This window comes from Ascidiella aspersa, chromosome 2, assembly GCF_963924565.1.
Source record: "Ascidiella aspersa chromosome 2, kaAscAspe10.2, whole genome shotgun sequence".
NCBI classification, from domain to species: domain Eukaryota; kingdom Metazoa; phylum Chordata; class Ascidiacea; order Phlebobranchia; family Ascidiidae; genus Ascidiella; species Ascidiella aspersa.
Window position 1 is genome coordinate 25,756,082 of NC_139448.1, and position 26,030 is coordinate 25,782,111.

The 26,030-nt window shown below is 34.1% G+C and overlaps 1 protein-coding gene across 1 annotated transcript in view; it reads left to right on the top strand.

The window, feature by feature from the left end:
• Positions 1-26,030, top strand: part of LOC146164514 (uncharacterized) — a 58,269-nt gene that overhangs the window by 22,626 nt on the left and 9,613 nt on the right. The window contains 39 exon segments of the mRNA XM_083380743.1: positions 77-216; positions 409-467; positions 562-658; positions 738-896; positions 1,212-1,330; positions 1,455-1,540; positions 1,970-2,017; positions 2,956-3,095; positions 3,363-3,421; positions 3,516-3,612; positions 3,697-3,855; positions 4,065-4,183; positions 4,385-4,470; positions 6,477-6,515; positions 6,769-6,911; positions 7,328-7,386; positions 7,463-7,559; positions 7,626-7,784; positions 14,125-14,243; positions 14,354-14,439; positions 16,842-16,877; positions 17,067-17,206; positions 17,402-17,460; positions 17,555-17,628; positions 17,711-17,889; positions 18,205-18,323; positions 18,448-18,533; positions 18,963-19,010; positions 19,386-19,525; positions 19,669-19,727; positions 19,798-19,894; positions 20,029-20,187; positions 23,493-23,611; positions 24,556-24,638; positions 24,731-24,799; positions 25,148-25,204; positions 25,344-25,495; positions 25,638-25,696; positions 25,920-26,016. Of these exon segments, the coding sequence (XP_083236869.1) occupies positions 77-216; positions 409-467; positions 562-658; positions 738-896; positions 1,212-1,330; positions 1,455-1,540; positions 1,970-2,017; positions 2,956-3,095; positions 3,363-3,421; positions 3,516-3,612; positions 3,697-3,855; positions 4,065-4,183; positions 4,385-4,470; positions 6,477-6,515; positions 6,769-6,911; positions 7,328-7,386; positions 7,463-7,559; positions 7,626-7,784; positions 14,125-14,243; positions 14,354-14,439; positions 16,842-16,877; positions 17,067-17,206; positions 17,402-17,460; positions 17,555-17,628; positions 17,711-17,889; positions 18,205-18,323; positions 18,448-18,533; positions 18,963-19,010; positions 19,386-19,525; positions 19,669-19,727; positions 19,798-19,894; positions 20,029-20,187; positions 23,493-23,611; positions 24,556-24,638; positions 24,731-24,799; positions 25,148-25,204; positions 25,344-25,495; positions 25,638-25,696; positions 25,920-26,016 (3,902 nt within the window).

The following is a 26,030-nucleotide window of genomic DNA, read 5'->3' on the forward strand; positions in this document are numbered from 1 at the left end:
TTCTTACCTTTTCCTTCGAGGAAAATATATATATATATATAATAGATTAACACTTAGGTAAGACCTGTATTTGCAGAATTATTTGAACGCGTTCGAACAAACTCCATAAATCTTACAAGCAAGGTTGAAAACTTCCACAACTATTTATTGCCGACCGGTTCAAGTGTAACTTCAATAAGTGATGGCGGTGGTGACATGTACGACCGTGGAAACAAAGTAAGTGTTTCCGCACTTTTTTTAAAGAACCATAGTACACGCCGGCTAAGATTTTCCTACCAGATACAATCGTGAAAAAAGAAGGTTTAGTTTAGCATTTCGTCCGAAAGTAATTTCATGACTTGATTCCTGTTTTGAAATCTAAATATATCGTTGCATTGTAATGCAAGTTAATATTTCAACTTTTTTTAGGTGTACTTTAAAGTGGGAAATGCGCCTCGCCGTCTTGCAATATACAACAGAAATTACACGTAAGTTAAGAGAATTAAATTGATCTTGGTTAATCAAGATAATCTATCCTTTAATATGTATGTAATGCAGTTTTATTTAACACCATTTGTTTAGGGGTCCAACGTACATCTTTAAAGCCATTGTCATGCATCCATTCACAGCCATGTTTTTTCTTAATGCAAATTCAGGTCCGGAGAGGTATTCTTTACAGGTTAGCCAAAATGTTTTAAATTGACTTGTGAAGAATTATAATGTTGAATTGAAATAAAGATAACATTTTTTTATAAAAGGTGGAATCCAATCTAGGATCCGATGGAAACGGTAGGTTTCTAAGTTTTACAGGCTCTGTCAAATCGAGAAACTACACGTTACAGTTTGGAGGGGCACAGGTTTATTCCGCTGGCGACTCCACTGTTTGTGAAGTTTACTTTTTCTTGCCACTTACACCGGTAAGTTAACAAACTAACATAAATGCATTAACATCCCCTTGATGTACATGTGGCTTTCTTTGGGATTTTGTACATTGAACCACATATTAATGGTGTGAAACTTTTAAAATGTTTATATTGTTATTACTGGTGTACACCATATAAACTAGCCTTAAAATACAGGTATATTGTTAAATAATATAAAGTCGTAAATATGTTTCCATTATTTAGCAGGAATTTTATTAACAAAATGGTTGGAGTTTTCCTAACTGAAAGCACAAGGATCAGTTAATGTAAAAAGGGCTATGTAAAAAATTTGTTAATAATTGTGTTTAGAATTCGAACCGAACTTTCGCTGTGACGACTCCAGATCGAGGAAGAGCAAATATGAGGAATAACGCTTCTGTTCAATCAGGTGGTGGCGAAGCTGTGCTTGGATTTACATTACTATCAAAGTAAGGTTCAGGGCAAACATGTAGGAACTAACAAAAGCTGATTTGCTTGTAAACTGATTTACCAAAACATTATAATACCTTTGAGATTAAGTGGATTTGTTTAATTAATTCACGAATATTGCAGACCTTCCGGCGTAGAGATTTCGCGAGCAGAAATATACGCGACAATGGTTACTATGATGCAGACAATCTTGGATGTTGATGATACAGGTAATTAATGGAAGGCATAATGTGATGATGCAGCTGACCATAATAAGCTGACCATAATAACTTATCGTGTTGTTTCATCTAAATTTAGAACCTGCTGTCGAAACGGGGATGCGAGCATTTTTTTGTCTGACTCTTACTCACACTCAAAACGTGCTCACGTTTTAAAGGCAGTTTAAAATGTGCGCACATTCTGAAAAACGCTATACTTTCCGAATCACAAATCTTTGTTTATTTTGTTTAAAATATTATTATATTTTTTATAATAATTTTAAATTAAAAAAAATTAAAAAGTACGTCCTAAAATACAGTAATAACATTTTTTAATAAACTAAAAATTACTGTTTATTAACACTATCGAAAATACGTTTTACTTTACTTTGTATTAATAGCAAATTTTACTTGTATTTAATAGTTCTTTGTATTAAATAGTTCCCAAAACAACAAACGCAACGAAATCAACAAAACCAAGATATACAGGTAAATTTTCAAGAACTGCTTTTTTGATTTTTTAAAAACTATGCCATAGTTACTGTTATAAAATCAGTTGTCAAGCGAATTGTATTTAAATATGTAAACTCAACACTGATTTTGTTCATTTTTGCAGCCTGCCAATATAGCACCTAGCTAAACTTAGTAAGCTTTTCTTATGAAATTAGTTGTTTTGACCACGAACACAACATCAGCAGCCATTATGAGAAAATGGATTTAAGATAAGTTGAATGTATACCACGTTGACGTTTAATTTAAACGACCTCTTACCAGATCAAAGAATTTTTAAACAAACAATATGAAACAGACTATTAAATCGCATTTTTTATGAATTTGAATGTCAAGGATTCTTATGTTAGTATTTGTACCTTTTTCGTACAGCCTTTCAAAAGTGTAAAACTCACATCAGAGGCGTAGCCAGGCTATTTTTCCGTCGACCCCTCCTCTATGTTTAACTACATTTTCTATTACATTAACGTAATATACCTTATTTTATACAAAAAACAAAACAAAAAAAAAACAATTCAAGTTTTAATAGAACATTTTTTTTCCTAAAAAATGTTTGCTTCCGGTGGACCACAGTTACACGTTTGGCATTTAACGCCATGTTATTTATAACAAATAAAATAAAAATGTTCGGAGTCGAAAACAAGTGACTTCAACCAAACCAAGAATACATGGGTTAAAATTACTGTTCACTTTAAATATATTTTTTTTTCAACTTTTATGAAAAAAACACCTGAAGTACGGTAATAAAATATTCAACCATTAAAGAAAAAAAAGCAGGTATGAATTTTTAAACCATTGAAGGTGATAAAATAAAGAGAATGCTACTTAATTTAAAAGAAGTTAAAAAATGTTTACATACTTTGTTAATACTTAATAATACGTAGCCTATTTACACTTATGTAACACTTCTTATGCAGAACTATTTGAACGCGTTCAAACAAACTCTAAAAATCTTACAAGCAATATTGAAAACTTCCACAACTATCTACTACCGACGGGTTCAAGTGTAACATCAATAAGTGACGGCGGTGGTGACATGTACGATGGTGGAAACAAAGCAAGTGTTGCCGCATTTTTTTAAAACTACACTTTTTTAGGATTGCGTTGGTTAATACGAATTGTTGTACGTCTGTTTTTTGCGTCATATTTTAGAAGATGCGGATTTCCTAACGTACATAATTAATAAGTGAAAAAAACAGAGTTTGTTACTGGAATGTTTCGATCAGGATTTTGTCAGAAAGAAACTTCAGGACTAGTTTCCTGCTTCTATATTAAGTATATCGTTACATTACAATGCAGGTTTAAATTAAAATCTTGTTTTCAGGTGTACTTTGCTGTGGGAAATGCCTCACGTCGCCTTGCAATATACAACAGAAACTATACGTAAGTTAAGAGAATTAAATTGATCTTAGTTAATCAAGATAAGCTATCTTTTAATATGTGTGCAATGCAGTTTTATTTAACACCATTTGTTTAGGGGTCCAACGTACATCTTTAAAGCCATCGTCATGCATCCATTCACAGCCATGTTTTTTCTTAATGGGAATTCAGGTCCAGAGAGATATTCGTTTCAGGTTAGTCACAATGTTTTAAACTGACTTGTGAAAAATTATAATGTTGAGTTAAAATGAATATTTTATTTTTCATAAAAAAAAAAGGTGGAATCTAATCTTGGATCGGATGGAAACGGCAGATTTCGAAGTTTTACAGGCTCTGTCCCGTTGCAAAACTATAAGTTACAGTTTAAAGGAGCGCAGGTTTATTTCGCTGGCGACTCCACTGTTTGTGAAGTTTACTATTTCTTGCCACTTACACCGGTAAGTCAGAAAACTAACCATATATGCATCAACCTTCCCTTGATCTACACGTGACCTTGTTTGTTACTATGTGCGTTGAACCAACATATTTTTGAGTACATCGTAGATGTACATTATTTAGCATTGGAGTTTTCTCATGTCAATTAGGCCTATTTAGCATTGGAGTTTATTAACAAAAAACAAGGGGATCAGTTAAAAATTGTGTTTAGAATTCGAACCGAACCTTCACTTTAACGACTCCAGATCGAGGAAGAGCAAATATGAGGAATAACGCTTCTGTTCAATCAGGTGGTGGAGAAGCTGTGCTTGGATTTACACTACTATCAAAGTAAGGTTTTCAACAATATTAAAACGAGAAAAAATTGTCGTGTTAAAAAATTGTGCAGTACACAGAATAACAGAACTATATTAAAACTCGCGTGGCACAATTCTGTTTTTATCATAATTTTATTCTATATTAATGTATATAAAGAAAAGCAAACGGCAATATTTTTCATTTCTCTACTAATTTCCTCAACCAATATTGCAGACCTTCCGGCAAGCTGATTACGCAAGCAGAAATATACGCGACAATGTTTACAATGATGCACGTTATTTTGGATATTCCTCAACCAGGTAGTAAAACAACTATTTTATCTGTTTTTATGTTGCTGAAAACAGCGAAATGGTATTAGTTCTTATTTCAGCTCAGTCTGCCACTGTACATCAATGGTTGTTAAATGTTTTGTTAAGCGTACCGGTATACCCTTCAAATTTTTGTTCTCGTGTGCCAGGGTAGGTATGATATTTTTCAGATATGACGTATTGAAACAAGAAGTTTGAAATTTGCTGTTCATGGTAATACTACGCTTAACTCAATTGTAAATACATTTAAGAAAATCTAAGCCGTTCTTTAATTAATCTCCTTTCTTTTAAGAAAACATTCTATTTTAGATTATAGACCTACACTAAGTTTTCAATGAGGCCTTTACTGACCAAAAATTCTAGTTCATGTATCCCAAGTGGTTTGATCGACCCCAGTTTACGAACCCCTGCTGCGCGTATAGTTTCGAATCTGAAAGTGACTAATAAATCATGGGTGAATTTCGTTTAAAGGCGTATAAATAGGAAAACACTCCTGACGTTTGCATTTCTTCGAAATCATTGTCACGCAAAGACTATAGAGATTAGACTCTGTTACAAACAAACAACTCCCGAAAAATGCGTCAATAGCCCTACAAAATTTGCCAAAGACGTCGCAAAAACAATTTCAGATATACTAATGTTTTATATTATTGTTTCGTATATTGTGACACTGTGCCGAGTGACTCCTGTTGCGAAATCGCGTTTACAAACCGTATGTTTGTATAGAAATGACTTGGTGTATAACAACACAGTGACACCACATATCTTGACCTCAAATTTCTTCACATAAGAACACTCGTAAATTAATTATGCAATAATAAATGATCTAAGTTCTCTCCACATAAGCTCGATTAATTGTGATTGTGTATTTAATTGTTCTATCGTGTTTTTTACGTTTGTACATTGTTCTTAAATATAAATGCTTGTTTCTTGATAAAAGCGTTTTAAACATTTCGCGAAAGCTGCATAAAGAGATAATAGCAAAATGTCTGTTGCTGGCCGCTTGGGAAGAGCCCATTTAACAATCGCTTTGTACATCAGAACTCGCATTTACAGACAAGCATATAATGGTTAACGGTACACAACTAATTAATTATCCAGACCCTTTTCCGGAAAAAGATGTAAAATACCTCTTCTACAATGGATATAGCCTATAACGGGACTTATGAAAATGGTACATTGGTCCGTTATATGCGGTTTCTGCTGTAGTCATCTACCGCCATTTTCCTTCCGACTTCGTCTAACTATAAAGCACTAATCCTCCAACTTTTTTAACCAGGCCCTACTTTTCGTTGAAATAAAACTATTATGTTACATAATGTGACGTCATAAGGGTACATTTCAACGTATATTTTCAATCGTAAGAACATCACGCAGTTCGTTTGTTTTATTAAAGTTTGAAGTTGGAAAGGTTTTAACTGTCAATACAAAAGTTACTTACAAAAGTGTTCAAACTTGTAAATGTGCTAGACTAGGGGGTGTGATGACATTTAAGAGAGATGACGACACTCGTCGTGTGTCACAACAAGCAATTTTTACAGTATTAATTTTTTTTTTTACAGTATTAAATTTTGTTCTGGATATGGTATACAATTTGATGACTGACAACAATACAATTATTAAATGTACATTTTTTTTGTATTCCTTATTCACAAAATTGTCTACCTTCAGATATTATCATATTCGGGTAGCCTGTGCTAAAGTTCTATATTACCACTAGTATCATTTTTACTGGTTTCACAATTAAAACACCAGATTTTCAATAAAAAGAAATATTGATTTTTCCACATTAAACATTTAAGAAACACGTAATAAGAATATCAAAGCCCATACAGAAGTAGGTATCATTTTGAACGTTTCGAATAACTCTTTTATTCATTTTCAACATCTTATTACGTCTTACTACAACCTCCAACCATTATGCTCCAAAATTTAAGGAACAGTTCACTTTTCTTATGCAACGCGGCACAAAATGTGGTGATTTTTGTGTTTTACAGATTTGCACACCGCGAATAAAGCTCTGAAAACATTCACCGGTATGTCTATTGCATGCGAAAACTAAAACAGGCAACGTTCTTTCACATCGAAATGAATTTTTCAAGTGAACACTTTTGCAACACATAATATTAAAAAAAAGAAAATATTGTTTGTTTTCTTGTGAATAAGAATTTGGGTTGTCACTAGTTTTAGTAAAATTTTCTGCTGTTACTATTTAAAACTTAAACTAAAATCAAGTTTATATTACGTTATGTTACAAGAGCGTGTTAATATTTTTCTGTCCTGTCATAGCAAAACTCACCAAACGCGTTCGAACGAACTCCGAAAATCTTACAAGCCAAGTTCCCAACTTCTACAATTATCTGTTGCCGTCTCGCCGGCGAGTAACATCAATAAGTGACGGCGGACGGGATATGTACGACGACGGAAACAAAGTATTAAGTAGCCTATAGCAAAACTTGTTTAACCAGCTTTGCTTGTTTAAAACAGTTTATAATACTTATATAATGGCAATGATAAAGACAAATGACAAGTGTATGGAGAAGATACCATGAGACGTTTCGTACATAAAAGGAAATTTGTTAAAGATTATTTGTCAGCAAAGTCGCAAAGTTGTTAAAGCACATATCACAACCAGTTTCTCAGGGGAATTGGTGGTAGTCCTCAGCTAAAATTTCCACCTTCTATTGTCGTAAGTTACTGTTGGGCCTAAAAGTTAGTGTTAGATTTAAACCATGGTTGCTCGTTTCAGGCGTAGCATACATTTTACTTAAAGCAAAACATATCTAATAAGAAAAATAATATTTAGTCGCTGATGTTCAAGAAAAGTTCTAACAATTTTTATTTGTAGGTGTACTTTAAAGTGGGTGATCAACCTCGCCGACTTGCAACATACAACAAAAAATATATGTAAGTTTGGGTAATAAATGGACCTGTGTTTTACAGTCCAACAGTACCAATATGCGTTTTTCACTACTCTTTCTAGGGCACCTACATTCATCTTTACAACACTTCGTATACACCCATTCACAGCAATGTTTGTCTTTGGTGCCGATTCCGGTCCAAATCAATATTCTTTACAGGTGGGATTTAAATATACCTTTCCTTTACAGACTAAATAAAGAAATACTTTTTTTCCTTTTTTAAAGGTGGAATCTAATTTAGGGGTCGATGGAATCGGTCAGTTTAGAGACTTTAACGGTTCGATTTCCTTGAGAAATTACACGATATATTTTGGAGGGGCACAGGTTTATGGTGCCGGTGATGCCACTGTTTGCGAAGTTTATTTTTTCCTTTCACTTAAGCCGGTAAGTAAACAAAGTGACTAGATAGATATACATTAATTATTGTATCTCGTCTTGCAAATTGCTAGATTCTTGAGCCCGTTCTGAGTTTGGGTCAGGCCTGTCACTATATAGAAACATGTTGCTCACACCTCGCTTAGACATAAAGAAGGCTGTTTAACTTTTGACCATATTTGATAGAACGTTAGTTAAGCACACCCAGTTGGTGTTTTAAAACTCGACTCGTCACGACTATAGATTAATTCTTGCAATGGTCGGCAACATTGGCTATCTGTTATGGATATATATATACAATATACATGTTCCCAGCTAACACACAACGTTTTTTCGACGTTCGGATCTTTTTTTTAAACTAAGTAAACGTTGTGGGAATGTGTCCAAACGAACGTTAAGAAAATACGTCGAGGCCGTGTTATCAAAACGTAATGTAAAACGTTGCACTAACGTCAAAATTAACGTTAAGAAAAACCGCAATGCGACCAAATTTCAACGTCATTTGTAACGTATAAACAACGTTGATTACAGACGTCGATCTTAACATGTTTTACATCATTTTGGACGTCACTTCGAACGTTTGTTGAACGTTATTTTTTAACGTTGCGACGAACCACAATGAAACAAATTTACAACGTCATAGGTGACATGCAAATAACGTTTATTACTGACGTAAAATCTAACATTTTTAGACCGGTTTAGACGTCTTTTACACGTTTAATTAACGCTGTATATTTAACGTTCCGTAAAACTATAACGAAACAACTTAGAACGTCATACGTGACGTAGAATTCACGTTCATTTCTGACGTCACAATTAACTTGTTATAGACAAATTTTAACGTAACTTCAAACGTTTGATTAACGTTCTTTCGTAACGTTGAAACAAACCAAATACAACTTATTTTAAAACGTCATAAATCACGTACTAAAACGTTGTTTACTGACGTCAAAACTAACGTCTTTTTTTTTTTTTTCAATTCAATGGTATTCTTTAAAAATATTGTGGCGCACCACAATGTAACCTGATTATAACGTCAAAGGTGACGTACGAACAAGGTTAATTACTTACTTCGAGGCTAATAACTTGTTTTAGGCTATTTTGTACGTCAGAGCGAACATTTTGCTAACATTATTTTTAAACTTTGTGACCACCATTGATGTAACTAATTTACAACGTGATACGTGACGTACAAACAACATTAAATTCTGACATCAAAGCTAATTTCTTGGAGACCAGGACGCCATTTTAAGCGTTATAATAACGTCATTTTACCGTTTTGACTAACTACAATGTTATATAATTAAAACGTAAAACGTGACGTAACAACAACGTTACCTTTTGTAACAAGGATAATTTTTTTATGACTATTTTATACATCATTTCTAACGTTTTAATAACGTCATTTCTCAACCTTATTGCAAACCTTAATGTAACCAATTTAGAACGTCATAGGTGACGTACATGCAACGTTAATTACTCACGTCAAAGTAAACTTGATTTCATTTCATACGTTGTCGTGAGAAACCACAATGGACCCAATTTATTAAATCCTACGTGACGTACAATCAACGGTGATTTCTGACGTCAAAGCTAACTTATTTAAGACCGTTTTGGATGTAATTTTAAACGTTTTAATAACGTTATTTCTTGACGTTGCGACAAACTAAGATCCAACTAACTGACAACGTCACGCGTGACGTATAAATGACGTTGAATTCCAAGGTCAAAGCTAACTTCTTTGACAGCATTTTGGACGTGATTTTAAGCGTTTTAACAACGTTATTTTTTGGTTTGTAACTAACAACAATGCAATCTAATTAGAACTTCACGTGACGTAAAAACTACGGTAAATACTGACATCGAAGCTTACTTGTGTTTAGAATTAGACTATTTTATACGTCATTTTTAACGTTAATATGACGTTATTTTTCAACGTTATTACAATCTTCAATATAACCAATTCAAAACATCCTACGTGGCCTATATGCAAAAAGCAATGATAACTGTCGCTGAAGATAACTTATTTGAAACCATTTTAAATGCTATTTTCAAAAGTTCCAATAACTTTATTTCTTGACATTACGAAAAACTAAAACGCGACCAAATTTGCAACATCTTGAATGATCGTAGTCATTTCGAAGGTTACGGCAAACCACAATGCAACCGGATTAAAACGTTAAACGTGACCTATACAACAAGGTATATACCTGAAATCGAGGTCAACTTGTTTTAGACTATTTTATACATAAATTAAAACATTTCATTAATATTGTTTAGCGTTTTTACAAACGTCAAAGGAACCCTATTAAAACGTTAAACGTGAGGTAGAAACAACATCAATTAGCCTACTTACGTTGAAGGTAACTGATTTTAGACGAATTTCCGTGTCATACACAGTTTTTTCGACTGAGCTGAAGTACAATCGAATCAAAATGTCATACGTGTCGTATAAAAAACGTTGTTTACCGACGTCAAAACTAACTTTCCAAGTTTTAATTTTCGTTAAATAGAAATGCTCTCTTTTAAGGAATGCGTCGGGATTATGTAGCCTATGTACAAAATATTTGTTTTTTTCTGTAATGTGTTTTGATTAACTTTTTTAGAATATGTAAAGAAGTATACTTAGTTATGCTTACATAAAATAGAGATGTGACTTAATTTAAGATAGCATTTTAGTAACATTGTCTTTATATGAAACAAATCGCATAAAAAAGTACTTAGCGCAGCGACCGCTACAGACGCAGTTTCCTGGATAGACAAGAATGTCGCTCCCTGCTGCTTTTTTTTCGCGGATTTCGAACGGCGCGTAAACTCGTGATTGGCCAATATGCGGATGACATCACAGTCCAGTTTGAACATTTGCTATCAGTCAGGACATTGGAATTCAAAATAAGTTTTGGCAGCTCAGCGCTAGAGTGCTTGTTAGATATTTAGGTTGTTTTCCTTAAACCATGAAGATTAGGGTTACATAAAAAGATTAGGCTTTGTTATCAAATATATTTTCAGGTTAAATAGTCTAAGCTGTATTTGTAGTTTTATTTATAACTTTTATTTTAAGTAGGAAACAAAATAATTTACTGATTGAATGACTTCAAAGCCTCCACTAATTTTCATCTAACATAGAAAAACAAGCTCTATTACCTCTGTGGGCAATTGCAGGCACTGGTCTAGAATCCTACCACACAGTGCACAATATTTGGGTTAGGGTGCGGGTTAGCATTTTGGATTAGGGTGGGTCAAGTATTAAATAATAGATATAATAATACTTCACCCACCCTCACTCAAACGCTAACTCGCACCCTAACCCAAATATTGTGCGTTGATTTAATCAATGTGGTAGGATTCTAGACCAGCGCCCAATTGCAGTCTACGGCGAGTGAACACCCAAACTTTTTAGACAATTTTAATGCAAATCTTGATCTTTGTATCATGCCAGCGTAAATACCTTGGGTGTGCATAAAACCCCAAATGAACACTTGAAAATTCATTACTGAAGATCTCGACTAAAGGCTTGATTAAAAGTTCAAGGTGGGATTTGAAGAAGGGTACACGTTAAAGATATTCCTCATGAACTTGGCTGCTCATGAATATTTACAGGTAAATTAGTGATTAATATTTTCAAGATTTTTGTTAATTATAATATTTATTTGACTCTTACTGTTTTGTTTTATGCTTGCAATTGCCCTAGATGCTAACAACAAAGACTTTAAAATGTATCCTGGCTGCGTTTAAATTTCTTTATTTGGGCAGCAATTTTTTTCAAAACCTACCAGTGATAGTTATATAATGTCACCAGAATTTTAATTTTATATATTTCTGACCAGTCTGCATTCTGTGGACCAGAAGCTACACAGCACAAAACGCTATCACACAATAAGTAAAGGCAAAATAAACATAATATGACAGAATTATTGGGAAAAAATTATACCATAGACTAGTACTAAGAATGGTCTATATTTTTTTAATATAAAAACAAAGTTTAAAAAATGTAAAAAATACTAATATTCATTATTAAATGTTATTATTGGCAAAAAAATGAGATAAAAATTCTTGATCCTAAATTTTACCAAACAAATTCAGGTTGCACAAGAAAATACATTAACAGTGATATAAAATTTCTGTGCTTGGCTAAATTAGTAAATGGCACATCTAAATTTTGAAAAAAAAAAAAAAACATGAAATAACTATCAGGTTGTTTTAAATTTTTTGTTTAAGGCAACCAATTGGGCATTTATTGTACCATGTAGAAGCACGTGCATCATTGCAATTAGTTTTTTTGGCTTTGCTCATTTCGATTTGGTTTCATAAGGTAAATAAAGTTAAAAGTTATGTTTGTAGTCATTAATCACATTTCCCAGTTAATGCAGCTTAAACAGATGAAATGATGGGGTTTTCCTTAGCTTGACAAACACATGAGCCATTTTTATAAGGTATATATTCCCCTGTTCGACCCTATAGCCCTAGCAGTCACTTCCCTATTCCCTAATTTTTATATTATTTTTCAACAGCTCTCTCGATGTATCACACATGCATTCAGATTCGGATTAAACTGCTGGATTTTCGTTTAACACCGCTGGATTTGTATTGTTCTTATTTTTTCAATACATTGTTGTTGTTAACGTTACTTTCCTGTTTTAATGTGCATTGTTTTACACATAGTCTGTGAAATGCAAAACTTTTTCAATTTTGTCTTTTAGACTGTGTTAGTGTAATAGAGCAATTTAAGTAACACTATAAAATTTGTGTGTTTTGCAGGTCCACAGACCAATTTTCTCAGTTTGCTTGTCTTTTTTACAGTTCTTTATTGTCAACATTTTTATACTGCCGTGTTTGTTTTACTTCAATACTATATTATTTCTATATTTTCCTGGATGGTAATTGTTTAGAAGATTTAGTAAGAATTTGCAAGTGTAAATAATTACAGTCAGATATGTTACAACAAGTATAAGTGTTTTAAAAGTGCAAAAACATCGTTATTATGTTTCTTTTTTGCGCATTATACCGTAGTTGCGAACGTAATTTGTAACTCCTTTGCAAACGTAATTTGTAGGGCATGGAGTCCAAACTATTACGCAAACATAACAATGTGAACGCTTTCAATAACCTAGTTTTACAACGTAGTTTCCAACGTCGCATGAACTTTGTCCGGATCACACATTTTTACGTAAAAATAACGTCTGTGATAAACTTATAATTAACGTCGCTGAACATCGTAATTTGCAACGTCTAATCTACGTCGTCTGGAATAGACACTTCTACGTAAAAACAACGTTCATGATAAACGTATAAATAACGTAGTTGCACAACGTCGCATCTAGGTCGTAAAGTGTCGACGCTTTTACGTGAAAATAACGTTCATGATAAACGTCTAAATAACGTAGTTGCACAACGTCGCATCTACATCGTTTGGTGTCGACACTTTTACGTGAAAATAACGTTCATGATAAACATATAAATAACGTCGCTGAACATCGTAATTTGCAACGTCTAATCTACGTCGTCTGGAGTAGACACTTCTACGTAAAAATAACGTTTATGATGAACGTATAAATAACGTAGTTGCGCAACGTCGCATCTAGGTCGTAAAGTGTCGACGTTTTTACGTAGAAATAACGTTGGTTGCAACGTCTTATCGACCAAACTTAAACCAAAAATCTACGTCGCTGCGACGTCAAATTGTTAGCTGGGTTACTGCTTACGAACATCGTAAGGTTCTGGCTCCGGATATTTTATAAAAGTAAGTTTTATTTTTTATTTTACTTCACATATTATAGAAACAATGACGCAAGCTTTATTTATTTGCGTGAAACAACTTTGAGTTGGGCATTGTCTTAGATTGCAGTTCGCAAAAATTTAAGTCAATTGTCTTACGTATAACAGAGATACCTAAAATGTATGCCGAGCGACTGTTAAGGGATGCTGCGACTTTGTTCTGGCTTTTTTAATGTGTCGTATGCTAAAAAATATATGAAAACCACTACCGTATACCCTTAAAATCAGAGTTGACTATGTGTAAAGTCTTGCAGCAGCATAAAAGTTTTTACAGATTCTATATTGATAATACCTTCTCTATGCCGGTTGAACCACCGATTTGGTTAAAGGGTATAGCATTTGAGAGAGAACACACATATTTAGCCACTGCACAATGCAATGTCTAAAGAAATAAAAACGCTGCGGACTGAATGGTGATTTAAAATTGACGCCTCCTATATACATTTTCGAAACTAAATTTAATTTGTAAGCGAAATCCTACATTGCGGGTCCCTCTTGCTCTTGGGCCTCGATGCAGGACTGCACCGCTGGTATTTACTGCCCTGGGCGCATATTAAATAACATCTGTGTTCAGAATTTCAAGCAAACTTTCGCTGTGACGACTCCAGATCTAGCAAGAGAAGTGATGAGGAATAACGCATCTGTTCAATCAGATGGCGGCGAAGCTGTGTTTGGATATACACTACTGTCGAAGTAAGGTTCACAAAAATAATGTATTGGATTAAGTAGAAGCATATTTATTCCGCAATATTGTGATAATATAATTCAGAAGAAGTTCGTCTACAAATATATCAATATTTTAGAGTTTCTGGCGAGGAGATTTTGAACACGGAAATTAATGCGACAATGTTTACAATGATGCATGTTATTTTGGACATTCCTCAACCAGGTGAAACAGTAACCTATGTTTAGTTCCTGAAAACTGCGACATGCTATTGGTTCTCGTTTCAACTATAGTAGCTCGCTGTTGAAATATTTGTATAGTGTTTGAGAAAGTCTCAAAACAACTCTTTGTTTATGCGGGAATATACAAAATTACTGTTTTGTTCTATGCTGAATTTTTTTTTGTCCACCAATGGTGAATAATAGAACTGTGGGAAAGTAGACTATAGAAAAGAAGGTAGGTGATGTGGCTGGCTTATTCCCATTGGCCAAGAAAGTTGTTGGAAATTTCTGAATGGGTCAGTAGTATCTGAGCCCATAGTCCTCGGACAACCTGTTTCCACTAGGGATCAGGTGCTGCCACGAAATAGAGTCTGAGTTTGAATTGAGCATGGCAGTAGTAAACATTTTAATCTATTTGTTTGTGGCGTTGGGTATGGTTAGGTTTAATATATTGGTAAAGGTGTGTTGAATATAAGTTGAATTTGCCTTTAATTGTGTAGCGAAAAAAAAACAGGTTCCCCTAGGGCAGAGATTCCCAACCTTACGATCTAGTACCACTTGGACGCTCTGAGTACCACTTGGACGCTCTGTACTGCCACGCGTACCATGTAACTGTTATTGAACATTTTATTCCAAAATATTTTATCTTAAACCTAGCATTTTTACGCTATTTGTAGCTTAAGCTATAAAACACTAGATGATATTTATCAAGATTATATCTATCATTAAGCTATAAAACAGTAGATGATATCTATCTAATTACGTAACAATAAGAATAGGCTTCGGGGAATTTGGTTTGGTAAACAAAACAAAATAAACAAAATAAAAAGTTGTAAAACCATTTTTTTGTAAAACAAAAATAGAAGCTATACTTGCGTACCACCTGCAACACCTTCGCGTACCTCTAGTGCAGCGTTTCTCAACCGGGGCGCCGCGGCGCACTGGTGCGCCATGGAAGGCTGCCAGGTGCGCCGCGAGCAAAAGGAAAAAATAGTTTAATATATAAAACATGTATTTTTACTTTTCTATTAGGCTTAGCTAAGCGTGGTCCAACTGCAGGCCCGCGGGCCAAAGTTGGCCCGCGAACTGATAGTCAGCTTTGCTTCAATCTAGCAATATCACTTCACGTTTTGTTTTTTTAATTTTTTGGTGTTTAAATTATTTCATAACTACCCTAACTTAACAAAGGTGTACATTCCATAAAGCTAGTATATACGCCATAGACTATGTATAATTTGCCAGCAATAAGCCTATGAATCGCAATTTAAAAACATTGGCCCGCAAGATAAAATAAACCTTGTTTTTGGCCCGCGATGAAAAGAAGTTGGACCACCCTGGCTTAGCTGATTGATTCCACAGTACTTTCAAGTAGAAAACACAGGAATACCTACAAAGCAACAATATCGATTCTCTATAATACCATATAATTAAGACCAACGACATAATAACGCCAAATTCGCAATAATATCCACGACTGAATAAAAATCTAAAATAGTCTAGATAAGATCTAAACATATCGAATTAAGCCCCAAATTAATCGGAATAAGCCAAAATTACGCCTAGTACTGTAACGAAAGGGTATGGGATGATTGGGGGACACATGTCTGGCATTGGCCGTTTGCTATCTTTTTGGGCTCCGCTGTTTTGGCCTCGGATTTTTGCCTCTGTTTGGGCTTATAGGCGGTAGTTGGTGGTGTTAGCAATTGGGCTAGGGTTAGAAATACTCCGGGAGTTTGTGTTAGTTATGGGTGGTGTTTGGGGTTAGATAAAAGGTTGTATTGGCCTTATTTTGGCGATTTAGGTCTGATTCCGATTTCGTTATTTTTACGCCTTATTCCTAACCGGCTTTTATTCCGAAGTTGACGTTGTTCTTATTTTGGTCTCAAGGCTGGATCTCTTCAAAGATATGCAACTATAGCCTATATAATAAAAAATGGCAAGCAATTAAGAGTAATACAGGTACACCTCAAAAATTTTGCGCTCGCTTAGCTCGCAATGTGCGCCGCAACGTTTTAAAATAGCTTTTTAAGAAAATTTAAGAAACACTGCTCTAGCGGTACGCGTACCACAGGTTAGGAACCACTCTCCTAGGGAAAAAGAGGACTCCTATGCAAATTACATCCACACGAAGCTATTTAACTTATTGAAAAATAAATCTCAAATTTGTATTAGACCGGATTTTCAGCTGTGACTTGAGAAAAGTGTTTTGTAGATTATTTATTTTAGGACGTCACATTAGGACGAAATGTTGTGATGTCATTTCTAAAAAAATTCTAGACCCTCAGCAAAACAAAAATCCTGTATCCCCCCTGCTCACGTACGACAACGGTTATTATGAAACATATTGTTTAAAATGTAGAGAAAAAATTGATTTTTACAAAAGTTTAAATTTATTATCTGTTCCAGAAAAAGACACTTCTGCCACCAAAGAAACAAACACAGGTATAATTTATTCAATCAATGGAGTGGATAAGACAATCAAATAGCCTAAACACTGCTTAAATTAAAATTAGTTCTAAACATGCTTTTTATTTTCATAACATTGGTAATATTCTTACCTTTTCCTTCGGGGAGAATGTATATATATATATATATAATAGATTCACACTTAGGTAAGACCTGTATTTGCAGAATTATTTGAACGCGTTCGAACAAACTCCATAAATCTTACAAGCAAGGTTGAAAACTTCCACAACTATTTATTGCCAACCGGTTCAAGTGTAACTTCAATAAGTGATGGCGGTGGTGACATGTACGACGGTGGAAACAAAGTAAGTGTTTCCGCACTTTTTTTAAAGAACCATAGTACACGCCGGCTAAGTAGATTTTCCTACCAGATACAATCGTGAAAAAAGAAGGTTTAGTTTAGCATTTCGTCCGAAAGTAATTTCATGACTTGATTCCTGTTTTGAAATCTAAATATATCGTTGCATTGTAATGCAAGTTAATATTTCAACTTTTTTTAGGTGTACTTTAAAGTGGGAAATGCGCCTCGCCGTCTTGCAATATACAACAGAAATTACACGTAAGTTAAGAGAATTAAATTGATCTTGGTTAATCAAGATAATCTATCCTTTAATATGTATGCAATGCAGTTTTATTTAACACCATTTGTTTAGGGGTCCAACGTACATCTTTAAAGCCATCGTCATGCATCCATTCACAGCCATGTTTTTTCTTAATGCAAATTCAGGTCCGGAGAGGTATTCTTTACAGGTTAGCCAAAATGTTTTAAATTGACTTGTGAAGAATTATAATGTTGAATTGAAATAAAGATAACATTTTTTTATAAAAGGTGGAATCCAATCTAGGATCCGATGGAAACGGTAGGTTTCTAAGTTTTACAGGCTCTGTCAAATCGAGAAACTACACGTTACAGTTTGGAGGGGCACAGGTTTATTCCGCTGGCGACTCCACTGTTTGTGAAGTTTACTTTTTCTTGCCACTAGCACCGGTAAGTTAACAAACTAACATAAACGCATTAACATCCCCTTGATGTACATGTGGCTTTCTTTGGGACTTTGTACATTGAACCACATATTAATGGTGTGAAACTTTTAAAATGTTTATATTGTTATTACTGGTGTACACCGTATAAACTAGCCTTAAAATACAGGTATATTGTTAAATAATATAAAGTCGTAAGTATGTTTCCATTATTTAGCAGGAATTTTATTAACCAAATGGTTGGAGTTTTCCTAACCGAAAGCACAAGGATCAGTTAATGTAAAAAGGGGTATGTAAAAAATTTGTTAATATTTGTGTTTAGAATTCGAACCGAACTTTCGCTGTGACGACTCCAGATCGAGGAAGAGCAAATATGAGGAATAACGCTTCTGTTCAATCAGGTGGTGGAGAAGCTGTGCTTGGATTTACACTACTATCAAAGTAAGGTTCAGGGCAAACATGTAGGAACTAACAAAGGCTGATTTGCTTGTAAACTGATTTACCAAAAAATTATAATATCTTTGAGATTAAGTGGATTTGTTTAATTAATTTACGAATATTGCAGACCTTCCGGCGTAGAGATTTCGCGAGCAGAAATCGACGCGACAATGGTTACTATGATGCAGACAATCTTGGATGTTGATGATACAGGTAATTAATGGAAGGCATAATGTGATGATGCAGCTGACCATAATAAGCTGACCATAATAACTTATCGTGTTGTTTCATCTAAATTTAGAACCTGCTGTCGAAACGGGGATGCGAGCATTTTTTTGTCTGACTCTTACTCACACTCAAAACGTGCTCACGTTTTAAAGGCAGTTTAAAATGTGCGCACATTCTGAAAAACGCTATACTTTCCGAATCACAAATCTTTGTTTATTTTGTTTAAAATATTATTATATTTTTTATAATAATTTTAAATTAAAAAAAATTAAAAAGTACGTCCTAAAATACAGTAATAACATTTTTTAATAAACTAAAAATTACTGTTTATTAACACTATCGAAAATACGTTTTACTTTACTTTGTATTAATAGCAAATTTTACTTTGTATTAATAGTTCTTTGTATTAAATAGTTCCCAAAACAACAAACGCAACGAAATCAACAAAACCAAGATATACAGGTAAATTTTCAAGAACTGCTTTTTTGATTTTTTAAAAACTATGCCATAGTTACTGTTATAAAATCAGTTGTCAAGCGAATTGTATTTAAATATGTAAACTCAACACTGATTTTGTTCATTTTTACAGCCTGCCAATATAGCACCTAGCTAAACTTAGTAAGCTTGTCTTATGAAATTAGTTGTTTTGACCACGAACACAACATCAGCAGCCATTATGAGAAAATGGATTTAAGATAAGTTAAATGTATACCACGTTGACGTTTAATTTAAACGACCTCTTACCAGCTCAAAGAATTTTTAAACAAACAATATGTGATCTTTTTAAACTAACATATTGTGTTTTTCAAACAAACGTTATGTGATCTGCGTTTGTAGTCATCTTCGAGAACATTCGCAAGAACTCTGCAAATTTGAGTAGAAAAGTTGAAAACTTTCACAACTATATTTATCCGTCTGGATCTGATATAACTTTTATCAGCGACGGTGGAGGAGACATGTACGATGAAGGCAACAGGGTTAGTAATTACTATAATCTAAAAACGAGAAGTTATAGGGTAAATAACGAAACATCGTGACACATTATGACGTTACATTCAAAGGGTGCAACAAAAGGCCTACCTTATATGGCTTGTTTTTTATGGATTGCATTTTCTTTCAGGTGTACTTTGTCGCTGGAAATACTACTCGTCAAAGTGCAACATACAACAGAACTTACACGTAAGAAAGGAAATGATCAAAGATAGTCAATTTGTTAACACAATTGAGCTTACAGCGTTATTCTTTGCAGGGGATCTCATTACACGTTTACAACCATAGCTAAACATCCATTTACGGCATTGTTTGTCCTTGGTGAATATTCTGGTCCTGGAAGTTACTCGATACATGTAAGTATTAGCACCTTTATTAAAGGTTGCAGTGTTACAATCTTGTTTTTAGCATTATACCATTATAGACAATCGTCCAGTATACCTCAAATAATATTCAACACTTATATTTCAACACTACACTTTTTTAAAAGGTGGATTCCAACCTCGGATCTGACGGTACAGGAAAGTTTCGGAGACTTCACGGAACAGTTCCCTGGCGAAACTACACTCTTCGGTTTGAAGGAGCACAAGTTTACTTCGCTGGGGACTCCACAGTTTGCGAAGTTTTCTTTTACCTGCCTCTAAGTTCGGTACGTTATTTGAATTAAATGTGATGTGGTAAACATTCGTAATCAGACCAAATATTTTACAATAATGTAGTACATGCCTTCGTAAACGCTTAACAAAATCAGTCGGCCTTATCAGGTTTATCGTGCAAGCAAGATCAAATTAGAAAAACAATGAGCCTTTTTGAAGGCATCCAGTGTACTACTTAATGTATGTCTTTATCGTTGGTCAGTACGACCCAGAAGGACTTCATAATAGAATATACACCTTGTGTATATGGCTGATATAGTTACCGAAAACGGACTATAGATTCATGTACAAACGGGATGCACCAGTAACGGTGCCTTTTATCGACCAGCTCACACTTAGCGTGAGTAAGCTCAGTCTGTGAAACGACGGTCCCGGTTTGACCCAAAGTCGTGAGTTTGCACCCTTTCGCAGGCTGAATGTTTCTGACTTAGTTCGGCCTCGTCGGCTACCTCTACGCTTATTCCTACTCTTACCGTACCTCTACTCGTACGTTAATCTGCCCACCAGTAAATCATTCCAAAGCTAAAATTAAAAGTATGTTTTAGCATGTGTATACAAATAAAGTTATGTGAACATATTACTAAATCCCACTGGTTTATATGTACATATCCGAAACAATGCGCAAAAAATTTACGAGCATATTGTATATGAAAAAAACCACGTCCCTGTTGTCCATAAGTGATTAAACACCAAATATACACATTTTATGCATAATATAAGGTTGCAGTTGCAATTAGAGTTTAGGCCTTAAAGCAGGTGGTACCGCTCACTTGTGATCTTTGCGGAATTACAACGTGGTGTTGTAGATCTTTTCTTGATGCTGAGACACCAAATGCACATAACATTGCGTTATTAAAATCTAATCGTCTTACAAACTTATTTATTTTAAACCCATTTCAAAAACTATAAAAAAACTATAAAGTTCAAGTGTGTTATACACAAAACAAAAGTGACAAGTAGATTTATAAGTTTTACGTTTTACCTTGGTTGTATATAAATTACTAAGGTGTGCAAACGTGCGCCTCCTTGTGGGCGCCAAAAAGTTTTTTGGGGGGCGTTGTGAATCTTCTCTTGATTTTGAGGCACCAAATTCACATAAACGGGCGTTAAAATCTCATTGCATTACAAATTTATTTTTACTTAAAGCGCGTTTTAGAGGCTATACAGTTCAAATGTATTATTGATAAAACAATAGTGACAAGTAGGACTCTTACCATACCATTTGGGAAGGGCAAAAATTTGGTTTAAATTGGCAAAACGTTTAGCGCAGCGATTACATTATAATAATACATTGCTCTATATATGTGAGGGCCATTCACTATACACTGCGGCAACGCAAAACAGAAATCACTTATAAAGTTCGCAGAGTTGCGGCTAATGTTATTTTAACGTAAATCGATTTATACGAAGCGCGAAAAATGCATTTAGTTGGTTAAAGTTGAGAAAAAAAGGCTAGTGTGGGTCATAACTCCGTGGCCTGATAAAGTATTGAAATCACCTTAGGAACAGGCCAAAGAGGTCATTCAAATGTAATTAAATATTTTGGCGTGTTTAACACATAAATTTAGTTCATAGATTATTGTCTGCCATAAATACTCGACTGATTTAATTTCAAAATCACTTAAAAAAGAACTATTGAGGATTCGGGGTTATTTCATGTCAATTCAACACAGGAAATAACAAATGTAAACACATCATTTTAGATTTTACTAAAACCTGTAAAATTGTTGTCGACAAACTCAAAACAAAAAATCCTAAATTTGTGCCGAATGCTTTCATAAAAATGATATTTTTATGAAGAGAATGTTTTGTGTGTTTTTGCAAGGAATAGTGCAAATAGTGTCATGCTTTTTGACCTTGGAATTGTATTGTTTTGTCAGTTTGAAATAACACATAACAATATTTATAGGTCGCCATTACAAATACGCTTTCGGACATTATATTTGTCTGAATTGGCGTAAGTCGAAATTTAATTTAAGGCAAATTAAGTTAAACAGGACAAAATCTAAATCAGACAATGAATATGCAAAATATTTATCACCAAATATTTGATTTAACCTAAATTGAACAACATTGCTTTCCGATTTAGACTAAATCGTACAACAAACATATAAATCGGAAAGAACTTTAAATCGACAATTAATGATGTCCCTTTAACGCAAAGTTTATTTAAATTAAATCGGCGAGAATTAATTTCCAAAATACGTTTATCGCGAGTTCTTTGCAAGGCGTATTTAAATTTGTCAAATTCCTGTTCTGTCTTAAGTTTACAATCACGCTGATGTGTTCAGGTTAGGCGCGGTTTTGTTGTTCATACTTAATTCACAACAAAACTGGTCAAAAAATTAGAAAACGTATAAACATCCAATGGGAACATATACCCCAGAGGGGACATATACGGCATGGAAAAATAAGCAAATACATTTCCTCAAATAATTCCGCATTTCAACATCTTGAGTTTCGGTGATGAAGCTAATGCACAACGGCACATGAGGGGCTTCGTAGCAACCCCTAAAGAGGTTATTTCGGACATACGAAGTATATGAGTTACAAATTTATTCATTTTTCTAAAAAAAAGCCTTGTTTTACTACACAGTAGTCCTATATATCGATTTAAAATTCCAAATGATTTTTTAGTATTAAAAAAAGTGTGGCCACTAACTTAGAAACAAATGTGGTCTGCCAGTTGACAAAGTTTGAGAATCGCTGTGTTAACCATTAATTCATAACTGATCGTCAACACGGAAGTGTAGGCCTTGTGCCCTAAAGTAACTAATTCCTGTCAAAAGTAACTAATTCCTGTTAAACTACGTAAATTGACATTAACTTTGGTTCGTGTCGCAATTCTTTTTAGTTTTTTCACTTTTCTTCAATGTAAGGTATGTGTGTTTTATGTGAGGTCTGTATATCTTCCGAGTTAAAAAGTTGTCTTTTTAAACTCAATAAAACGCTGGTTTGAAAACACTACCTTAATCCAATCCTGATAGCTAATGCGGTATCATTTGACATCAATTCAATAATGCTATTTTCTTAAAAATGGATTAATTAAAATTGTGTTCACATTTTCTTTTGTTAAGATATTCTTAGACCATTTATATTTTTAAACGTTGGTAAACTAAATGACTTTTTTAGTACCGGCAATCTTAAAAATATCGATGCTATTATTTTGTTCAACTATATAACGTTTAAAAGATAATAAGCGTACACGTATTAACATAAATATGTTAATAAGTGGGGGTGTGGCCTTTAAAATAAAGCCATGTCAAGAATCTTGTCAAAGATTTGCTTTTGCTTTTAGAATTTAGACAGAACCTTTACGGTTAGTACCCCCATTCGTAACAGAGAGCGGATGGCAAATAAGGCGTCCGTACAGTCAGGTGGAGGTGAAGCTGTGCTCGGATACACGCTCTTGTCGAAGTAAGCTTCGTAAATTAATAAAATTTAAAAACAAATATCATCGATTTTGGTAAAAATTGTTTGACATTTTAAAGCAGTGGTTCTTCACCGGAGGGGCGCGCCCCCTAGCTCTAATTCAATATTTAACTTTATGTAGTGATTTTAATGGTTTCGTTTGGGGTTTATTCTGTTTTTATAATGTCCTATACTTAAAAGTGACAGACGAAATTGTTTATGGATTTGCGATTTGCGAGCTTCGCTAGTAATTTGTAAGTTGTGAACATGGGCTGGACACTTGGGTAAGTTGTGAACACGCAATCTAAGTTGTTTAATTGGGTTGGCCACTACTACTACGTCTCTACAAACTTTGTTTTTTGCCCTACTTTAACATTAAAACTGCAAAAACGTTTCGCGCTACCGGTAGGCCTACGCGCAAATGATTTATTTTGTTTTTGTTCTGTTTCGTTGACAACTTTTTTTGAACACAAAGTCTCTGCAAGTACCATTGTATGTTTTTTCGAAGATATAATGTTCATCGAAGATATAACGGCCCTATTCGAATTACAGTTTGGCTAACTCATAAATAAACCATAAAAGTTATACCCTTTTTCAACTATTTTATGCTATCAGGCTAGAAATACTGAGATACGAACCTTTTTTTAGCTAATTCACCTAATTAAACTAAAAAAATTTTACCGAATTGGTTTTCGTAGGGGGGCGCTAAGCACAGGACAATTACCAAAGGGCCGCGGTTCAATACAGGTTAAGAACCACTCTTTCAAAATGTTTAAGAGCGAAAGCTAAGCTCCTAACTGCTATATTAAACTAATTGATATTTATTTTATTTTGGGTAATGTTTCTCTGATGCCAATAAAGCTGCATAACTAGAGAATAACATTATAACCGTTAAGGCAATAATTAAAAACCTTCATTTCACAATCTCCTGGTTGTTGGGCACATTGCAGACCTTCCGGTAAAAGAATTTCGAGTGCTGAATTAAACGCGACAATGTTTACGATGATGCAGATTATTTTGACAGGTCAATCAGGTATGCTTCGTTTTTTATACTTCAAGAATTTTTGTCATAAATGTTACATTTTTCGGTGCAATTTACCTCATGCATTTCAATACACGAATTAGATTCTTTAGAGACAATGGTGACTACGAATACAACGATGGTGACTACGAATACAAGTACGACACCAACAGGTATTTTACTGTACTAAAAGCAGCAAATCTATATTTATTTTTCTTAAATAAGGCATAGATTCAAAAGAAACATTTAAAAAGACAAATAAGTTAAATTATTTTTGACAGTCCTGTGTTCCGACCAAAGTGCGATCGCTCTCAGCTTAATCCTTAATGTGTGAACACGTTTATAGTGTGAACAATAAACATGATTGCCTAACAGTTGTTTTAATTGACTACACTTAAATACAAAGCTATGTTCCAAAACTTAAATTGCTGATAACGTCATCTTTTACATATTTTGATATTAATCTTTGTTTTTTTGATCGATGATTTTATTTCACGATTTCGTTATTTTTTTTAAAACAGCTTCTTCAACATCTTCGACGGCATTTGTAACAAAAACAACTCGAGGGCCCCCTACAGGTATGTTATTTAAAAGTATGTTTGCTGAAAAGCAACACACATTCTTAATATCCAACATCAATTTTCTCCGTACAAAAAACTTTGTTAAAACTGGAAAAGTAACAACATCGACAAATCGTTCGCATAACTTATTTTTCAGTTGCTACATCTGAGCTTATCGCAATGCTGCAAGCAAACTCAAGAAACATCACAAATAATATCCCAGACTTTCATCGTTACACATATACTACTGGAAGTTCAGTAAACTCCATTTCGGACGGTGGTGGAGATATGTATGATGGTGGTAACAATGTAAGTCACACGAACGCAAAATTAAACTTTGTTTTGCATACATGCTTTCTTAACGCCTTGTTTTCTGTTCAATAATACATTTTTAATATCACCGCTTTTAAACTCCTGGTCTTAAGTTTTACTGGCGACAATTTTTTTTAAGGTATATTACGCCGCTGGAAAACTATCCAAACAAAGGGCGGTTTATAACAGAACTATCAGGTAAGTGCGATCAACCTAAATAATTAAACTCGCATTATGCTTGTTTATAAAAAAACGAGTTATTCTATATTTAAAAAATTAAAAAAGCGTAGTTTCGCAGGGTAAGTTCTCTTATCACGCTCTAAACGTCAAACTGTGCATTATTGTGTCTTAAATTCGCTTTCTTTCAATACTCAACCTGTAAGAAAAACTATATATAGCTGGAAATTTTGTTTTGTTTTAGACGTGACACATTTACGTTTACCACGCTGAACATGTACCCATTCATGGCAATGTTTGTCCTTGATCCCAACCCAACTGTACAAAATTATTCAATCCAGGTAAGCAAAAAAAT